The sequence below is a fragment of the Medicago sativa genome, chromosome 7 (assembly GCF_051527215.1).
Source record: "Medicago sativa cultivar Bolivia chromosome 7, Bolivia_mono, whole genome shotgun sequence".
In the NCBI taxonomy this organism is placed as follows: domain Eukaryota; kingdom Viridiplantae; phylum Streptophyta; class Magnoliopsida; order Fabales; family Fabaceae; genus Medicago; species Medicago sativa.
In genome coordinates, this window is record NC_140755.1 from 12,634,994 (window position 1) to 12,656,083 (window position 21,090).

The 21,090-nt window shown below is 35.0% G+C and overlaps 3 protein-coding genes across 8 annotated transcripts; all 3 read right to left on the reverse strand.

Annotated features, from left to right (window-relative positions):
• Positions 1-1,287: 1,287 nt before the first annotated feature.
• Positions 1,288-2,025, reverse strand: LOC146904344 (uncharacterized). The gene has a single exon (XM_085728273.1). It carries the CDS (start codon positions 2,023-2,025, stop codon positions 1,288-1,290), a length of 738 nt encoding a protein of 245 aa, XP_085584399.1.
• Positions 2,026-6,725: 4,700 nt separating this feature from the next.
• On the reverse strand, positions 6,726-10,466 carry LOC146904345 (uncharacterized). Its single transcript, XM_085724688.1, has 2 exons — positions 9,123-10,466; positions 6,726-7,548 (listed from the first exon to the last, which is right to left on the reverse strand). The coding sequence occupies exons 1-2, from the start codon at positions 9,215-9,217 to the stop codon at positions 7,254-7,256; spliced, it is 390 nt and encodes a 129-aa protein (XP_085580814.1). The 5' UTR covers positions 9,218-10,466; the 3' UTR covers positions 6,726-7,253.
• A 1,405-nt stretch (positions 10,467-11,871) lies between these two features.
• LOC146904346 (uncharacterized) lies at positions 11,872-14,629 on the reverse strand. Of its 6 annotated transcripts, XR_015019545.1 has the most exons (9): positions 14,079-14,628; positions 13,423-13,480; positions 13,266-13,324; positions 12,913-13,040; positions 12,770-12,814; positions 12,599-12,641; positions 12,386-12,460; positions 12,271-12,300; positions 11,872-12,194 (listed from the first exon to the last, which is right to left on the reverse strand). XR_015019545.1 is itself a non-coding variant. In XM_085727290.1 (7 exons), exons 5-7 carry the CDS (start codon positions 12,656-12,658, stop codon positions 12,154-12,156), a joined length of 282 nt encoding a protein of 93 aa, XP_085583416.1. In that variant the 5' UTR covers positions 12,659-12,814; positions 12,913-13,040; positions 13,266-13,324; positions 13,423-13,480; positions 14,079-14,629; the 3' UTR covers positions 11,872-12,153. The 6 variants fall into 6 exon arrangements, 2 of the variants coding, with proteins under 2 accessions (XP_085583416.1, XP_085583415.1); XM_085727290.1 differs by having other exon boundaries at positions 11,872-12,300; positions 12,599-12,814; positions 14,079-14,629; XR_015019547.1 differs by lacking the exons at positions 13,266-13,324; positions 13,423-13,480; positions 14,079-14,628 and having other exon boundaries at positions 12,123-12,194; positions 12,913-13,063.
• Positions 14,630-21,090: the final 6,461 nt, after the last annotated feature.

The window sequence follows — 21,090 nt, forward strand, 5'->3', positions numbered from 1 at the left end:
TTGTTTTTTTAGAGATATTAAGGGTATTTTATTACTTTTGGGTATGGATAGTTACTTTATGAGAATAGTAATAACTTTGGGTAATTAATAGAAGAAAAATGCTCTTCTCCCATCACGTTTTGATCACTCCCAACTGCACTTCCGAAAATGCCCCCATCATGAGTTAAGTCACGCTGTGTCTGTGCAAAAAACCAAAACAGCAAAAACTCAATTTTCCCTAATTTTCTTCACTCCTTCATTCATTCATACATCCATTCCATCATTTTCATCATTCATTCAATCATTCACAATCATTTATTCACTAATAATTAACATATCTATACCTATTAATATACCTATTAATAAAGGCAATACTTTTCTTTTGGTGTAGCCTATTTTCTTTCCTATTTTACCCTTACAATTTGATTGTTATTCCTATAGCACCATTCACTATCTAATTGTTATTATAGTTCATAGATAAAGTAGAACAGAGAACTTGAGAAATAATATTAGAAATAAACTAATTTACTTTCAATTATAAATGGTAATTTAGTTTCAATTGTTGTAAACTAAATTTTGATGTCTGTTCTACTTTACCATGACTATTTCTCTCTTCTTTTCTTATTTTATTTTGCAAAGCTAATTTATCAATTTGAATTAGTTATTGAAAGTAATTTAGTTTGATCAAATAATATCAAAATTGACGGGTAGAATAATATTAGTTATTCACTATCTACTTGTCTATTCGAAACGCATTAATAATTAACATGTCATTTAGAGTAACTGGTTAGACATGTTATTATAACTGCTACCATCTTATTTAATTTTTGTGTACATGTGATTATCAAAGAACAAACTCATGACATTTATTACTTGCATTTTCTCTACAATTGCAATTTCAATTAAATTTATATCAACAAGAAATTTACTCTATTTTCGAATAGACCAATTTGAGAAATAGGAAACTTCTACACATGGGTCTCAAAAATTGAGATTACACCTTAATGACATGGGATAAAAGTGTTTGATGATAGAAGTTTAGAGAACTATCGATTACGAAATTTAGAATGAAAAGGGCCTATTATATGTTTCCCTCTAAAATTGTGTGCGTGAGAGATAATTTATTCTTCTCTCATTTATTTGTCTTTTATTTAATTTAATGTTTATACTCTAATTCTGTAATATAATTTAATTAAATCATTGTGCTCTATGTACTTTTGTAATTTACATTCACTTCAATACATTGTGGTTACATTCCCTTCAATACATCGTGGTTGATTTTTTTTTTTTGAAGTGAAACAACTTTCATTAAACAGAAGCTGGAACACAGCCATCATTGATACAAGAAGCAACATAACCAGCTGCATTAACAAACACATGTGTTGGGACATACCCCATCCACACACTAAAGCTAAACATGAAAACTAAGTCAACCAAGATTTGATACACAGAACACAAATACAAATACAAAGAGGCAAATCCTTTCCCATCCTTAGATCCAAACAACCATGCCAAATTCTTCCACATATGATCTACGACAAAGTTGAAAAGAGAGTCCAAAGTCTTTAAATCTATCCAATTACGGATCATTTCTTCGACTTCTGCAAGCACGGTTCGACTATTAATGGTCTCGAATTTGTCCAAAGTATTCACATGCCTAGAATCAATTTGTTTGGTGGTGAGGATGTTGAGATCGGTGGGTGCCGCAAGTAGTTTTGAAATCAAAATTCTGTTCCAGTAAGTTAAGCTCCCTTGGGACATTTCTTCAAACACCATGAAGACATACTTAAAACAAAATAAAATTAACAATAAAACACAAAACAAACCATTAAAAGAGTGGACCAGAGAAACATCAGCAAGCAAGAGATCTAGGTCGCATCCTAGCCATGGTGGTTTTGGTGGAGGGCGGGTGGGTATCAACCATGAAGGTGGGGGAGCAGCCATGAGGGAGAGAGCTTGAAACACTGTTTTCGGATTTGAGATGGGGGAGACAACCATGACAACCCTTTCATTGTTTTGTGGTGGTGGCTCGGGTGGTGGTCGCATAGGCGGAAAGGAAGGCTTAGCGGCCTCGTGGTGGAGAAAGGAGATCATTGGTGAGTGAGAAAAATTCTAGAAAAGGATGAAGAGATAGATGAGGGGAAATGAGGATGCTCCTACTACAAGAGGAGGGAAATACCACCAAAGAGGTGGGGGAAGAAACCCACCATGGAGGTGGGGGGAGGCCACCAAACCCTAAGATTTGGGGGGGCATTTTCTAGAGAGAAGAGAGAGCCTCTCTCTCTCTAGACCATAGTCACATAATTCTTGTAATCAAGGGAGAATTGCGAATTGGTACGTGAGTACCGAATTCGGGTACTTCGACGTATTGGTACGCACAAACCAGCGAACCAAGCGTACCAAAGCATGGTTACCGCTGATTGGTTGAAAAAAAGGTTTAGACTACACAGTAAATATAAAATGAATCACCATGAGTTGAGGACTGAGTGAGAAGAACATGAACAAAGAGTGGAGAGTGAGAAACTTGGTAGAAGAAATTAGGTAAAAAAAAATACTTTTTTTATAGCTCACTATATTTATTTAGGTATTATTACAACTACGAACCGGAGCGTACCGAAGCTGTATACACCTATACGTACCGAATTCTTCTCCTGTCGCGTACCGCGAACCCATACCCGTACCGCGTACCGGAACGAACCACGAATTGTGTGACTATGCTCTAGACTTTTACCCGAGGCCTCTTAATACATCGTGGTTGATTGAAGCCAACCAGAACACTCATCCTACATTTTTGTTGGTACTACGTATCTTTCTTCAGTGACCTATTGGAATCATTTGGAGTTTAAGAGGTTACTTTAATTGGATCATCTTCTTTCAATCACACTCTAACTGTTCCTTCTTCTACAAATTATGTTTATCTCTCTTTTGATATTCTTTTTTATTTTTTTCTCTTTCTTAGACACAATGAAAGATGTTAATTGAAGAGGATGGATGGCTATTCCTTCATTTCATACTTCATTTACTGATTTTGGGATGCAAAGTGGGGTTCAGACCATGAAAACTTGATTGTCAATATTGGTAGGTTTTCATCAATCTAATATTTTAATATCATTAAGTTCATATTGAATCAATCAAATTTGTGTTTTGATACTTCTTTTATTAAAAGTTCTAAGTTTTTAGCATGACATTTGTTGTATGACTAGACTTACACATAATATTGCACTTCAGAATGTGTACAACGTCATACTATCAACAATATCAACAGAGGAGTAGGTAGGTATGTTTCTTTGTTTTTTTTTTTGAAAGAGACTAGGGGCGTCCGTCTAGGTGACTATGAAATAAATAATTCATATCAAAACCAAAATTGCTCTGAAACTTTGTTTATGCTTTACACATGTATAAGTGTTAACGTAATAAAAAAAAATGTGGGTAGATGGCCATGTGAGTAAGGAAAATGGTTAGAAAATATAGGACTATGGAGGTCATCCTCCTCCGACAGTCTAAACGTAGACTTTCGTGAAAGTTACACAAGATAATGGAAGGGAGAAAGTTGCACCAAACACTAAGATAGAAGTTTATTAATTGTTTTTACCTAAACTTAGCAAGATTGAATGGTGTCATAATACTATTTAATTTTCTTGAGCGAGAGCAAATTTGAGAAAGGATGAATTAGGTAATTGAAAATTTGAATATAAGATGCATATAACATGAAAACAAACATTCTTAAAAAAAAGAAGGGGAAAACAAACACATGATGAGAAATAAAGGACTATACAAATGATAGGATGAAGATATATGAATGATAAAGTATTATGGGAACAATGTCAAAAGTAACTATTATAGGGATTTACAGGAGGATATGATTATTATTTATACAAATAAACATAGTTAAATATATGAATACTTTAGCGCAATATAAAAAGCGGATATACAGGAAAAAATTAAAGAATACAAACCTAGAAGGTATAAATTGAAAGAGATATAAGTCAATAAATCACATTTAGAATACATTCTCACGTCTATGTATTTCAAATGCATATATAAATACTTTTCCTTGAAGAAAATTAAATGAAATGCATATACGAGTGGTTGGGTGGGTCATAGCAAACTTTCATTATATTTGTGTATGACTTATTACATATCTCCATCCCAAATTAAAAGTCGTTTTGACTATTTCATATATATTAAGATATGTAATTAATTTTGTATGAGAAATGAATATTACGAGTTGCTAAACATAATTGTCCTTAACAAATGATACGAGAAAGATAAATAAAATAATTGAAAGAAAATTGAGTAATAAATAGTTATGGGTATAGTAGAAAAAGTAATATTAATATTTCATTGGTAATGTAAAGCGACTAATAATTTGAAACAATTAAAATTATTTTCAAAACGACTTATAATTTTGGACATAGACAACTATATACATCCTTTAGCGCAGTTGAAAAAGCAGACAGACGGGCACGAGAGTGCCCGTCTGGACTCGTGCCCGTCTGGACGCTAGTGGGTATAATAGAAAAAGTAATATTAATATTTCATTGGTAATGTAAAGCAACTAATAATTTGAGACAATTAAAATTATTTTCAAAATGACTTATAATTTTGGACATAGTCAAGTATATACATACTTTAGCGCAGTCGAGAAAGCGGACAAACGGGCACGACCTCTTGACGCTAGTGCATAATAAAACCAAAAATTACGCAAAATTAAAGAACGATAAACTAATCAAAATGTCATAAAAATGCGCAAACGTGCGAGCGTAAATATATTACATCAAAATCTCCCAGAAAATGTCACAAAAACATCTAAAAATATACAAATGTCTTAAAAACTCTAGAACAAGACCCTAATCCTCGCGTGGACTATGACTCTTACTCCTCCTCCGCGAAGCTGGCACCTCCTCCAGCACGTTATACTCGGCCCAGATGCTCTCTATAAAGCCAGCAACGGTAGGATTCAAATACACACCAGGAACCCCCGCATCACTGTATATTATGGCTCTGATGTTCCGGATGATCTGGAATGGGTCGGGAGGCTGTCTGACCCACTGCTGCTCAACAATAACCTCCTTGTAGGGGAGGGACAGGAGCTGTGTAGTCAGGAACCGCCGCAGGGGAGATCATAATAGGATGAGATACATTGTAGAACCATTTCATGTACCCCTCTGAATGCTTCCACACCTCGTTCTCCGGGACCGGATCGCCCCTCTCTTGTTGGCTAAGGACATGGAAAACAAACTCAATGAAGGCCATAACCACATTCGCTGGCTCAAGATCCGCAATCATCGTAGGAGGTCTGGAAATGGTCTGGACATAGCCGTACTACCTCAGAACCCATTCCGGCAAGTGACGGCACATCCTGTCTATACCCGTATTGAGTTGAAAATAATTATTAGAAGTTTCATGAATTTTTCAGGTGTTTTGATCAATGAAAGTCTTCGCTTTTTCTAGTTCAAAAGTTTTGAGTGTTAATTTTTTTGCCATTAAAAAAATAGAATGCTAGTTTTTTTTTATTTGATGTTATCTGATCTTTTATATGAAATAAGTTCAATTGAGATGGGCGTCTAAACTTTTTTTTAAAGTGACGGAATTTTATTTCGAAATTAAACAATGTAAATTAGCCTTATTTAGGTTAGTTTTGTGGTATTTTGTTTGAGCTTTGAACTTGTTCTTCTCAAGGTTAGACGTTCAATTCTCCATGTTGCTAATTTTGGAGGCTAATTTGGTTTCTTCAAAACAAAAACCAAGAATGCACACAAGTAAAAGACTCATGCATGTAACATTGTGATACTTATATAAAAAATAATTATATTGAGAGTGCGTTTGGCCCTACTTTTTTGAGGTTTAAAAGTTACTTTCACTACAAGAAATGTTGCATTTTGCCAGGGGCAGAAGCCCTGGTAAAATGCTAAAAGCCTTGGCAATTTGACGTTTGCCAGGGGTTTTGCCAGGAGCAGAATCACCAGCAAATCTGCTCATCGCAAATTGTCCTGCCAGGGGTTTAGCTCCTGGCAAAATGCGCTCCTGGCATAGGCCCTGGCACAACCCCTGGCAAATTGTGTCTGCATGATTGCAGGCTTTTATGACACATTCTGGTCAATGCAGGCTTTTGCAGACATCACATCAGTCATCTTCAAAACATGCCAGGTGATGAAGTAGTTTTGCATCAAAAACAAGATAAGTATTTGTATCGTCTCCACAGGGATTAGTGCGACATCACGGATATTTCAACATCAAATATCATTCTAAGTAAAAAGGGTGATTGTTTGTTTGAATTTACAACTATGTTAACTAAATGCAAAAAGTAAAAGATGAGATTAATAAGGATTGAAACTTGTTAGGAGTAGCGTTCCTTAACCAAGCGTCACACGTAAACTAATGATCCATACGAATTCTAGCTTTATAAACAACATTATCACAATCAATTCTAAACTATCCTTCGTGTCCAAAGCGATATAATTAATTCTAAGGTATCGTTTAAACATTCGTGTCCAAATCCCTTAAACGATAACAAAGTCGATCGAATAACCTAATCGACCGTGTCCAGCCTGATTAAGTATCCGAAAGCATTTAACTCTTGATTATGGTGATTATCACAAGATTAACAAACTTGTCAAGAATGATATAACCTAAGATATATTGCTACTCTAGCTCTAGATTCAAGAGTTTGTGTCCAAATCATCTTGAATCTCATTGAAAGCATTAACACAAGAATAACAACAATATTGAATATAAATTGCTAGAATCATATTTTGCAAGATCAAAAGATTACATGTTAGCAAGAATCAAGTACCTCTCATCCCAACAAAGAGTGTTTAGCTACACATCATCATGGAAGCCTTGCAAGGATGGATTGAAAAGGAAGGATTCATTCTCCTAGTGATGTCTCAACAAAGGAATAAGATCCAACTTCCAAAATCACTCTCACTCTATGAAGAACTACCCTATTTTCTCTCTAAGATATTACAATGAAAACTAAGAGGAAAATTATGGAAAACTAACTAAGTTACTATCTAATTTCTCCTAATGAACTACTAGTCTATATAATATATCAAGCCCAAAATATCTAACATAATATCTAAATAATATCTAATGGAATAGTAAATAACTAAAATAATATCTAACATAATATCTAAATAATATCTTACATAAATATCTTACATAAATAGCAAGTGGGCCACTTGAGTGAGGCTAAACTCCTACTTTAAAGGGCTGAGTTTTTTACACCTACGCTAATAGCGAAATATACGCTATTAGCGTGGTTGGTCGGCCTATGTTCTGGCCAATTGCAGTGTGCCACGTTGGTCCTTGACCCTGTTCTTCACCCTTGGTACGCTAATAGCGTAGTCTTCTGGAGCTTTTACGCTAGTAGCGTAATTTACGCTAATAGCGTATTTCTTCAAACCCAGATTCTGCTTCGCTCCAGGTACGCTAATGGCGTACCTCTCTGGCCCAATTTCGCTAATAGCGTGGAATACGCTAATAGCGAATTCTTCAAAACCAGCTTTTGCTAATTTGCACTTTTTCATGATTTTTGGTCTTTGATCAGTGTCTTGAGGATAATTCCTGCACAAAAGGATAGAGTAAGATATATAAAGCGTAATAAGGCATTTAACGCTAATTTCTCGGCTTTTCCTTCAATAACTTGCAAAACAAGTAACAAAAAGTGCTTAAAATATAACACGAAATTAACACTTTTTAGCACTTATCAAACTCTCCCCAACTTAACTCTTTGTTTGTCCTCAAACAAAAGATCAAACAAGTAAATGACAAGACACAAGTACAAAAGGTTTTGAAAACTTTCTCAGACGAATGATTTAAAAGTGAATGCACGGGCAAGTCTAAGTTTCCAACTAATCTAAAATTCTACTACCAACATGAGATGAGTCCTAAGTACAAAGTTCATGTCAAATATTTCAAGACAATAATATAATTATTCATGAACCACACCTAACACACTTCTTTGAAAGTAGATAAACAATTGAAAACATAAAAATGAGGGTTATGAACACACATCCGGCAATCAAGTTAACATTCCAATCAAGTTATGTGTCCATCCAAATATCGTTTCAAAAGGCATAAAAACATGGATCAAAAGGTCTTTGAGGGTTATAACTTGGCTTGGCTACAAAAGAAATGTCATATGTGGGGCAATTGAAATCAAAAAGCCTAACAACTAGGAACATTCCTTGTATCAACCATAAAAATTCACAATCTTCTCTACCAATCATTACAAACCCTTGGTGTTCACATGAGATACACTTTGATCTTGACAACTTATTTTCTTTTTGGATTTTTCTTTCTTTTTCTCTTTTTCTTTTTCTTTTCATGTACACATTGTTTTTCTTTTCTTTTTGTATTTACAGCAACATGTTGTCTTGATCAAAGATAAAATTACACCATTATACTTGACATAAGATTTACATCTACCTTCTCTCCCCAACTTGAATCAACAAATACCCTATTTGAATGTTCCTCTACTCTAAGGCAAAAGGGACAATTAAACAATGAAATTTTAGGGTTCAACCATTAAAAACATATCAGAGTCCTAAAGTGTGTCAAGAATGAACTGGATTTTTAAAACTTCAAGGGCAAATTCATCAAGCATTGTGCTTATGAATTGACAGTTCATAATTGAGGACTCCGATTCATTTGGCTCAAGTGGGTTAGCAAATACTCACTCTTCTCACAAGGTAGGCTATTTGTGGTCAAGTAAGTTTCACTCATAAACAAACATATGCCTTGATCACTTCCATGCCTTCACACAATTTAAAACAATTATTGGATTTAACATAAAACAACCGAGTTAAACAATGAATACCGGTCTCCTTGCATATGTACAAACTTTTGAGGTTTCCTCACTTTTAGCTAGTACTAAGTGGTTCACAAACAAACACATTATTGCGAAGAACTAAATGACATGAAATTTACACAAAGTACCCATTCCATATTCGAGTAAAAACCTAGAAAAACTGGAAACTTGTACCTTGGCTTTGCGCTTTTGATCACAACTATGAATCATTACCAATCATCTGAGATTTGAAATTAAGCAAGAGTGATACAAAAGACTTCCACAATAATATGAAGTACTAAATTAACCAAAAGTGCTAACACATTATTTTAACAGTAAGAGAACTTACCAAGTTGGGTTGCCTCCCAACAAGCGCTTGTTTAACGTCGTTAGCTCGACGCCTTTTTCGTTAGGGTGGCCAAAATGAGACGGACAATACATCATCCTTTGTATTCCTTCTTTTCGGGAGGAATTCCATGAACTTAAGATACAGATGATGTGGAGTCCATGTCCTCCTTAACTTTGATTTGAACAAGGCGAAAATTTCATCAATGACCCGGTCAATTTCAGCCTTGCTCACTTTCTTCCCCTTTTGTTCAAATATTTCTTCCTTGCTAAGTAACTGTTCCTTTCTCTCTACCACCTCTATCACTTCTCCGCTATCAACAGTTTTGTCCTCTTCAGTAAATGACCTTTCTTGAGGAAGTTCGATTTCATGTGGTGGACCACATTCCTCTACTATTGCATCTTCCTCAAGTTCAACAACACCTTCTCCAACAATCTCTCCGTCATGAGTGGATTGAATGTTGACTTGATTATCCATGATTTTAGCTTGAATCATCTCCAACTGAATTGATAAATTCCTCAATCTTTGGTTGGTATTTTGCATGTTTATCATGGATTGTTGCATGAAGATATTCAAAGTATTTTCCACATTGGTCATTCGTTCATCTTCAAAAGGATATTGCTGATGCTGTTGATATGGTTCATACTCGGGTGGAGTGTAGAAGTTATTATAACCATGATCAGCCATGATTTTGTCTAGGTGATGATCTGAAATGGAAACAACTAACAAGAAACTTTTCTTTGTTTATCAAAGAGGGGTTAGTGGTAACAACTATTAAGTAAAGAAAAATATTTACGAAATATGTACGAATACTTAAAACAATAAATCAATCGTTCTATCTATGATATCTAAACACCAATCCCCGGCAACGGCGCCATTTTGATGAAGTAGTTTTGCATCAAAAACAAGATAAGTATTTGTATCGTCTCCACAGGGATTAGTGCGACATCACGGATATTTCAACATCAAATATCATTCTAAGTAAAAAGGGTGATTGTTTGTTTGAATTTACAACTATGTTAACTAAATGCAAAAAGTAAAAGATGAGATTAATAAGGATTGAAACTTGTTAGGAGTAGCGTTCCTTAACCAAGCGTCACACGTAAACTAATGATCCATACGAATTCTAGCTTTATAAACAACATTATCACAATCAATTCTAAACTATCCTTCGTGTCCAAAGCGATATAATTAATTCTAAGGTATCGTTTAAACATTCGTGTCCAAATCCCTTAAACGATAACAAAGTCGATCGAATAACCTAATCGACCGTGTCCAGCCTGATTAAGTATCCGAAAGCATTTAACTCTTGATTATGGTGATTATCACAAGATTAACAAACTTGTCAAGAATGATATAACCTAAGATATATTGCTACTCTAGCTCTAGATTCAAGAGTTTGTGTCCAAATCATCTTGAATCTCATTGAAAGCATTAACACAAGAATAACAACAATATTGAATATAAATTGCTAGAATCATATTTTGCAAGATCAAAAGATTACATGTTAGCAAGAATCAAGTACCTCTCATCCCAACAAAGAGTGTTTAGCTACACATCATCATGGAAGCCTTGCAAGGATGGATTGAAAAGGAAGGATTCATTCTCCTAGTGATGTCTCAACAAAGGAATAAGATCCAACTTCCAAAATCACTCTCACTCTATGAAGAACTACCCTATTTTCTCTCTAAGATATTACAATGAAAACTAAGAGGAAAATTATGGAAAACTAACTAAGTTACTATCTAATTTCTCCTAATGAACTACTAGTCTATATAATATATCAAGCCCAAAATATCTAACATAATATCTAAATAATATCTAATGGAATAGTAAATAACTAAAATAATATCTAACATAATATCTAAATAATATCTTACATAAATATCTTACATAAATAGCAAGTGGGCCACTTGAGTGAGGCTAAACTCCTACTTTAAAGGGCTGAGTTTTTTACACCTACGCTAATAGCGAAATATACGCTATTAGCGTGGTTGGTCGGCCTATGTTCTGGCCAATTGCAGTGTGCCACGTTGGTCCTTGACCCTGTTCTTCACCCTTGGTACGCTAATAGCGTAGTCTTCTGGAGCTTTTACGCTAGTAGCGTAATTTACGCTAATAGCGTATTTCTTCAAACCCAGATTCTGCTTCGCTCCAGGTACGCTAATGGCGTACCTCTCTGGCCCAATTTCGCTAATAGCGTGGAATACGCTAATAGCGAATTCTTCAAAACCAGCTTTTGCTAATTTGCACTTTTTCATGATTTTTGGTCTTTGATCAGTGTCTTGAGGATAATTCCTGCACAAAAGGATAGAGTAAGATATATAAAGCGTAATAAGGCATTTAACGCTAATTTCTCGGCTTTTCCTTCAATAACTTGCAAAACAAGTAACAAAAAGTGCTTAAAATATAACACGAAATTAACACTTTTTAGCACTTATCACCAGGGACATTGCGAGGGGTTAACCCCTGGCAAATTGTGTACGAATTTTTTTTAAAAAAATGTTTTTTATTTGTTTAAAAAATTAAAATATTAAAATTTAATAATTAAAATAATTTTAAAAAACATTTTAATTTTTTTTTCGAAAAATAATTAAACAGTTGGCCAAATGCTATGTTTTAGAGAGAGATTTGTGCAACAGAATGCTATGTTTTAGAAAATCATTTGTGCATCCAAGAATCAATTTTAACCCATTAGGTGAAAATTTCAATCAAAAGTATAGCATGAAAAGTGTGGAGAAAGGGGTGAAAATTTAATGTTGAGTTCAAGTAAAACTCAAAAAAAATTAGAACTGCAAATATTATTAATCAGTGGTGTAGAATCCTGAATCTTGATAGTACTGAAACAATTAACCTCAATATTAATGTAGACAAATCCCTATCAGTTTCTTGCATGTGTTTCACATTGGCAAGAAATCAGTTTCCTACATGTATAAACTGATAAATTAAGAAGTAAGAACGATAACCAAATACCGTCTTCAGCACTTGAGTCAGAGCTTGCACAATGATGAAAGTTGTATCTCTTTTAGTTTCATTAAAATATAATGGCAAACCTATCATCATTGGTCTCCTCGCCTGTTAAGTCAAGAAGCGGCTGAGCGCATGCAATCAACATTGGCATAATTTTATCTATAAATTTGTCAACACTCACTTTTGGGCATTGACAGATTTGATCCAAAGCCTGCACAATATTCATTCAGTCAGCAATGTTAAGTTTCAACTAGCGTTATAATGGTAAATGGCCTATCATTGATTTCAAAATATACCTTTAAAATGATACATTTTGTCAAGTATTCTGTATTGCTCAATTTTCCATCAAGTGATATTAGAGATTCCACCACCTTCAAATGTTACAAGAAAAATTAGCACAATAAGAAATCATTGCATAATTATTTGGCAATCATTAAGATATATTACAAATCACAAATCACACTATATAATTTGAGTCAATTCAAAAAAGAATTAGAAGAAATACTCACCTGAACAGCGTCCTGCTCTTTGAAATCATCTGGCCCAACTTTCCTGACAAGATAAACCATGCATTCTTGACATTTGGCACAGAGCAACAAATTGGGTAATCTATACGTATTGGACAAAATAGCTTTCAATGTTTCCTATGTCATTCCTAGACTTCAGATATTAACAAGTACCTGCATTGAAACTGCAAACGATTTCACGGTATCAATAGCTTCGACCTGCAATGATTTTTCAAAACTTCAACACTCAAGAATGACGTACAAAGTTGTGCCACATTGTAAACAATCCACACACAAGCAGTAACAATTGGTCATACCTTTGGGACAACAAGGTCAAATGCCGCACCAGTTTTATCATCATTAACGCGAACAAACTTCATATCTTCAGAACAGTTTTCCAAAGAACTTGATAATTGAACAAGTCATTTGCACAGTTCAAGGAGTCCTATAATTATCACAATGTACATAGAACATGTATCAACTCAATACAATTCATATACATGAAGAACAAGATGATATATTGCTGCAATTAGAAAGCATCCAATATTGTTTCCTAAATTTACTCTAAATCTTACCAATTATCAAAATCTAAACACATAATCATAAATTGATATTAAAATCAAAAAACACGATTTAGTATTTATATAAAAAAAATTCCAATGAAACAGACCCAAATTACTCGCAGCATCAAGCATTGATTTCCATTATTTTCCACTAGCTTTGCCAAACCTAATTGAAATTCACAGAAAATCACATAAGAAAACTCAAACAACGTTCAAATTTCACAAAAATACTCAAGAACAATAACATTAGATAACAAAACACACCACAATAACAGATTTATTGCTAGGATTATCCTTCTTGAACATTTCTCTGAACTCAGACCTAAAAATCAACAAAAAAACGTAACTCCAATCAGAATCAAATCGAACTTCACCGCATCAAATCCGTTACGCTAAATGAGAAATGATAACGCATAGAACAGATTCAAACAATTTTGATCACCGAAACTTACATGAAAGGAGGAGGAAGAAGACAACACATAACAGAATACACAGGAAGGTTAAAAATGCAATCAAACTGAATTTAAACAATTATAACATTTATGTCAACACTACTACAAAAATCACACTTCAACAGAGAAATAGTTTAGAGTTTTCTTTCGAAAATGTGGCTTAGAACTTTCTACAAGAAAAACATAATTAAAACCACTGAAACAATATTTATGATCAATATCAACACAATTTAATGCAAAAATTCGTATTTGAAAGAGGGAGGAAAATTAGGGTTCAATACAAATTCAGACTTTTTGCTTTTAAGTGTACAAATTGAGCATGAAGATGAAATTAACAACAAGGTAGTTCAATCTATATCAAAATAAAAGATTTCTCAACTTAAACAAGGAGAATAAAGTTTGACCTTCAATCAACAAAAAAGATAAATTAAAGAATTAAGTGAGTATGTTAAAGAAGAGGTGGCTTACCATGAACAAAGAGAATACAACAATGAAGCTGCAACTCCGGCGCGGTGGCTGTTGATGACAGCACGGCGGCGGGAGAAAAATGGGTGACGCGAAAAGTTTCTCTTTTGGTGAAACTAATTGGACCAATAGAAAGCTCTCGTCAAGGAGATGAAGAAAATGGTATTACTTTGTTCGATTGGTGAAAACGGCAGCCGAAACAGCACCGGAAAGATGAGGGTGGTGGTGGTTTAATGGAGGAGGCTTTGTTCTTATTTCAATAGAGGAGAGAGAGAGAGAGTAAAAATGAAAAATGAATTAGAAGGGGGAAGGGGAGTCTGACGAGAGAGAGAGAGAGAGACAAGGGAAAGGTTATGTGGTCCATGTGACCACTAGAAAAATGAGAGAAAAGAATCATTATGTCTGGGCCCTTTCAATTTCCCAGGGGTTATGACAAGTTGCTCCTGGCAAATGTAGCCAGGGTTTATGCGAGGGTCATGCTCCTGGCAAATTTACCAGGGCTTCCTGCTCCTGGCATAATTCCCTGGCTAATTGCAACATTTCTAGTAGTGTTTGAGAATAAAGTTGAAAATTTGAACTTTAAAGTTGAAGTTGAAGTTGTTTGGTATTTGTTGTTTTTTTAACTTAATTGCGATTCCTGGATATTCAACTTTGCTAAATTTTGAGTTTTACGTAAAGGAATTTCTTTAGTAGCCTTAATTGCAATATATTTTAAAAAGTAATAAATTATTAAGAGCAACTAATATTTAATTGGTACTAAAAACTAACATTCAGAAATAAATCTAAATCTTGTCAAAAAAAAAAAAGAAATAAATCTAAATGCATAAAATTATAATGTTAAAATTATTTTAAACAACTCATTTTATCAGTAGTGAGTGATTTATTTTTCTATTCCTGCTGATTTTTTTTTCTTTTCAATCACCTTAAAATTAGACAACCCCTGTCATTCTATCAATGTTTTTTTTTTTTTGAAAGGTCTATCAATGTTGTTTGATCATGATAAATATGTAAGTAAAATGCAACATATGTATTAATAAACAAAGTGATAATATTGCTTTTAATCTTTCAAAAAAAAAAAGATAATATTGCTTTTAATAAAACGCAATGCCCTTTCAAAAAAATAAAACACAATGAATTCATCCTTCAGACCAAAAAATATGTATCCAGCAACTCAAATAAAAAAAAAATCCAATAAAACGAAACGCAAGCATGTGAGATTTGTGCAAATAAATAATAAAATAAAAAATGGCACATATGAGATTCGAAGGCTGGTCTGCCGAGAATTAGTTCTCAAAAGTTGTCTAAAAGTTCATTTTAACAACTTATTTTGAATGTCACTTCTATTTGATTTCCTTCCTTACAAAAAAGTTACTTTTTTAATTAAGAGCTTTATCAAAATTGTGTTTGGCCCCAATTCTCCTTAGAAGTAGAAGAGAAGTGGAAAATAAGTAGGGCCAAACGCACCCTGATAATATTGTGAAATGTTTAAAGATATTAAATAAAAAATATTTGATTAATGTCATGTTTCTATTAATTCTTTTTCTTTTCATTGCAAAAATCCGTTAAATATTTGTGGATAGAAATTTTTATGTACTTGTATGCGAAAGACGATATAATAAAATTTTGAAAATTCGTGACTATTTTTAAAATATAAACATTAATATAATGTTTCTATTCAATATTTTATTATTTTATATACAAAACACTGTTAATATTAGCATATCAATCGTCTGTTTATCGGTGATTTTGGTAAACTACGGGGGCTGGTTTTGGTTATTACGAGCATGATCAAACCAGAAATATTCCTAGGACATGTTGTGCATTTGTTTTTCAAGCGTTCGTCGAGTTCATAGGTTGCTTTACGAACAGGACGAGACCGTGTGGTGTCTTTCGACAGAAAAAGGGTTTTTTGAAAGCAAAGTAAAGGCATTTAAGTTTAAAATTGTAGAAACTTGAAGGAAAAATAAATTACAATGCATTAAAAATAAAGGTGGTTCGACAAATCCTTTACATACATTTTTTATGACTCTTTTCTCCTGCGCCGGTACTTCGAGTGTTTTTAGAATTTTGTGTAGGTGATTTGCGACCCGTTTTTCCTATGGAAAACTACTATTTATACATAGAAAAATAACTAGATCAAGTATATTCCTATTGAGGCGCATCTGTGTGTCAGTGGGTGTGGTTTACAGGAATTAGAGAGTCGTTTGTTTTTGTCTTGTAGCCTTTTTGGTCAGATTTGGCAGCTTGTTAGGACTTGACTTGGAGTTCATTCAATGGATCCATCCAACATTGTAGATCATTTTTATCAGTTTGGTACCTCTTCAGGTTTCGCAAAATCAAGGATTTCTTTCATGCATTTGATCTGGTTTGCTAGCTCTTGGATGATATGGAAGGAAAGAAATGACAGGCTTTTCCGTGGCATACAACATACGCCTATTCAGCTTGTGGAGAATATTAAGCTTCTTTTCTTTTGGTGGTTTAAAACTAAATTTGTTGTTTTACATTATGAAGGTGAGAAAAACACAAGAAGGGGGGGTTGAATTGTGTTTTTCAAAAATTCTTCGTTTCTCCTAAAAACTGAACACACTGATCAGAAGCTAAGTGAGACAGCTTCTGAAGTGATAATCAGAATCTAAATGCAGCGGAAAAAACAGAGAGAGAGAAGAAGAACGACACAAAGCAATTATACTGGTTCCTTCCACAATCCGGAAGTAGTCCAGTCCCCCTTTGCACTTCCAAGGAGATTTCACTATGAGTAATATCTGATTAAAAATGCTCAAGCACACAAGCAAGAGACTTCCTTTGCTCAAGCACACAAGCTAGAGACTTCCTTTGCTCAAGAACACAATCAAGAGACTTCCTGCTCAAGCACAACTGCAAGAGACTTCCTAACTAAACAAAATTACACAGAAAATTGTTTAAGGTTGAACACTTGATATACAATCAGAGGTGCTCACAATACAAATCAGATACAGACTCAATGGACTTAAGAATTTCTAAGATATGACTTTGAGACACAGAAATTCTAAGTGAATGCAGAACAATTTCAGCAGAGGTTTGGTACTTGTGAAAATCTTGTGAGTCTTTCGTTCAGCGTTCTTGCATTACCAAATCTCTAGGTCTTCACTCCTTTATATAGAGGTGTGAAAGAGACGTTGTGAAATTGCCAGCACACCAAAGAGTCGTTGTTGAAGCTTGATCTTTCACCAATGATCTTTTGCCTGATTTGGTTGTTGTCCTATGAAGAACAAATTTGAAATCCATTCCTTATCCAAAGGAACATCTATGCAGGCGTAACCGTATTCTGGAGCTGTTTTCTTGTCTTGTAGCGTGGACACAAAACAGAGTAGTGGAGAACGTGGTTGTACAATTCGTACAAAGTACAATGTCAACGCTTTCGTCCAAATTGCAAGCACAAGCCTTCAAACACCTTTGAAATGACCGTTGCAAAACTCCACTAATCCTTTGTTTGTGTTTTCGAATCCATAGACAACTTTTGCATTGATAATTCTTCAATTCTTGAATCTTTTGCAAATCCAGTTGAGATTCAGCTTCTGGTGAAATGACTTCTGATGAGGCAGCTTCTGATGATGCAGCTTCTGATGATGCAGCTTCTGATGAAGCAACTTCTGCAGCTTCTGATGGTGCAGCTTCTGATGATGTGGCTTCTGGACCTCTTGTCTTCAGAAGCACTGTTCTTCAGGAGCAGCTTTACTTCAGGAGCGCTATTTCTTTCAGGAGCAGCTTGACTTCAGGAGCGCTTTGCCTTCAGAATCATCTAAGCTTCATTTTCTTTTGCTCTTTATTTGCTCATTCAGAACCAATGATGATGTAACTTTATAATTATGGTCCTGTACACTTGAACAAATATTAGCTAGTCCAATTTACAATTTTTAATACCTTGTTATCATCAAAACTCTTTAAGGTTCATTGTTAAACACATTTTGTTCCAACAATCTCCCCCTTTTTGATGATGACAAACAAAAGTATTTAAAATTGATCAATTGTTGTTAATCTAATTAACAAGTTGACTTTGGGGTTCTGAGGTTTGTAAGCTCAGAGTCTGAGGTTTGTAAGCTCAAACTCCCCCTGAGTCTGATAGTCTTTAAGGTGAGGTTTGTAAGCTCCCCCTAAGTTCTATCCAGGTTAATTAAATTCATTTTTCGCACAATAAAATTATCAGAGCTTTTAAAAAAAATTGAATCATTGAAAGAATTAACTTATAGAAAAGAAGAATGGTTCAATTAATTTTACTTGAATTTTGATACTTCTTCGTTCGTTCATAGCTTATACTAATAAGGTCAAAATGATAGAAGTTTTTCAAAAATTTCAAATGTCATTAATGGGGCTCAGAGCCTTTAAATACTTGTCACATATACTCCCCCTTTTGTCATTATCAAAAAAAATGAGATAAACAAATAAGCATAAAAGACAAAAAGATTTGAGAAAAACTCAAACAAGAGAGAGTATACAAGAAATAAATTAAATAAAACAGATCAAAATATATGAGCATGAATATCCAATTATCAGAAGCAGCTAAGCAGTCAGAAGCAGTAAGCATACAGAAGCATAAAAAAAATAAAACAAGATGGTTTCAGAAGCAAAGACTAAGAATTTAAAACAAACAACAAACAAAATAACACAAAGGTGTGCAACTAAGGGTTGGTTTGTTGTTGTTTCTTCATCTCCTCCATTTCTTCAATTTTCTTCTGCAACAGTTCTTCAAGCTGTTGTTGCCTCTGGAGAAGAGCTTGTTCCCTTTCTCTAGCTTCTTGCTGCTGCTGTGCCATCTGTTTCTTCAGAAGCTTACACAACCTTGCTTCTCTGGTCAAGTAATCCGTTTCTAAGAAGAAAGGCTGGTTTGCCAGGAGCAGTGTAGAACTTCTTACTCTAAGACTCTGATTCAAATGCTCCATTAGCCTTCTGACTGAAGCTTGCTTGACTCTGATGCATTTAGCCTTGATATCTTCAATAAGCTCAGCTGCCCGGTTCTGAAGAGATGCCCAGGAGTCTTCATATGCACTTGTGAGATCAATTGTCCTTCTTTGATCCACCAGATTATGCAATTGACTAAGGATTGTCAGAAGCTCAGAATTAATATATCCAGATTCCAGGATGTTTGTGGGTGGTTGTTCAAGGGTTTCAAGATCAGAATCACTGATTTCCAAATCTTGAACAGGGTTAGGAACTGGAATGGTAAAGTGTGTTTGTGTGTTTGAAGATGAAGGCTGGTCAGAAGCAATGTGTGTGGTAGAGGTTGAGGCTTGAACATTGACTTGAGAGATGTCAACATCCATGGGAGTTGGTTCTGGGGAGTGTTCATTTTCAGTTGGTGGTTGTTGTGGTGAAGTTGATGTTTGAGTGTTGAGTTGGGGGTCAATGGTAGCTATTGGTGATTGTGGGGGTGTTGTGGGTTTATGTGGTTCAGGTGTTTGTTGATGGGGGTTTTCTGAAACAACATTTTCAAAAGCAGCTGCTTCTGGAGTTGTTTCAGAGGCCTTTTCTGAGGTAGATTTGTCTATAGGTAACTCACCTGAGTAGTGGAGAGCAAGATTGTCTAAGACAGAAGTGTCTTCTATTGGTTCAGGTACTGATGGTGAAGAAGGTGAAATGGGGATAGAGGTGACTGGAATCTGGATTACCTCAGCTGCAGGGCCAGCTTCAGAAGTGATCTTCTGTGGACCAGCAGCTTGAGGAACAACTTCTGAAGTTCCCTCTTCTGGAGCATCTTCCATAAAAATCATCATTTCTTCATCCTCATTGTCTTCAGTAGACTTACCAGCAATGGCTCTTACTTCAGCCAATTTCTCTTTGAAGTACCTATCACAATCTTCCATACCCAAGTCCTTGAGCTTTTCATCTCTTTGATGAGTGTATTGTGCTTTTAGATCCTTTTTGTCTGAAATAAGATCAGAAGCACGTTCATCTGCCATCCTTTTCCTTATTGGAGTCATCTCAACCATAGGACTCACAAGTTGAAGGGGGGCCTTCTTCTTCTTTAGCTTAGGATCAGCCTCTTCTTTCTCTATTTCTTGAAGAGCTTCCTGCAGCTGCTCTTCAGTGATTACTAAATCTGCCTTACCTTTTCTTCTTTTCTGAGGAATAGAAGCAGCACCAACCTTCTGCATCTTTCCTTTATCCTTGATAGAAACAGGTTTAGCTTCAGTCTTAGCAACTTTTTGCTTTTCAGATTTAGCAATAGCAGCTTCTGACTCAGTACTAGTTCTGGCCCTCTTTCCTTTAGTAGGAGCAGCATCAGATTCTGAACTAGTTCTGGCCCTCTTCCCTTTAGGTGCATCAGAAACAGCAGCTTCTGACACAACAACTGCCTTGGCCTTCTTGCCTTTCCCTTTAGCAAGAGCAGCTTCCTCCTGAGAACTTGCATCATCCTCCAAGACGTACTCAGCTACTAATCTAGCTAAGTGTTCAGGATTACTTTCCTTAACTAAGGAAGGAAAGTCCCTGATAATCTCAGATTCTTCTGTGGTCATCTCCAACCACTTCTCATCTTTAGGAGCTGTCTTGAAAAAGTGCATTGAATGCAAAGTCTTGCTACTGATAGTCTTTTCTGCAGTAGAAACTTCGAAGCATTTATCAGAAGCATCCCTTGTTCTTCTCAATAAATCCAGCACTCTCCCTTGATAAAAGATCTCAGAGAGCAATCTTCCATAGGGCACTTGTTTCCTTCCTTTGACTGTGCCTTCATTAATAGCCCAGCAGAGATGATCCAATACATATCTTGGGAAGTTTATCTTTTCCAGATTGGTCATGAAATAGATTGCTAGCTTCTGTTGGTTGTTGGGTTGATCAGACCCACCTGCTCTTTGAAAGAAGCAATCGTTACTGAATTTCACCAACATTCTGTTGTGAATCTCCATTTCAGAAGGCTTAGCATCTTTGTTACCACCCAGAAGAGTGTTGTAGTAGTTTTGCAGCAGGACATCATCCTTTTTATCTATTTCTTGAAATCTTCCTTCTGCATCCATTCTACAAGCTTTAGCAATTATCTCCTCTG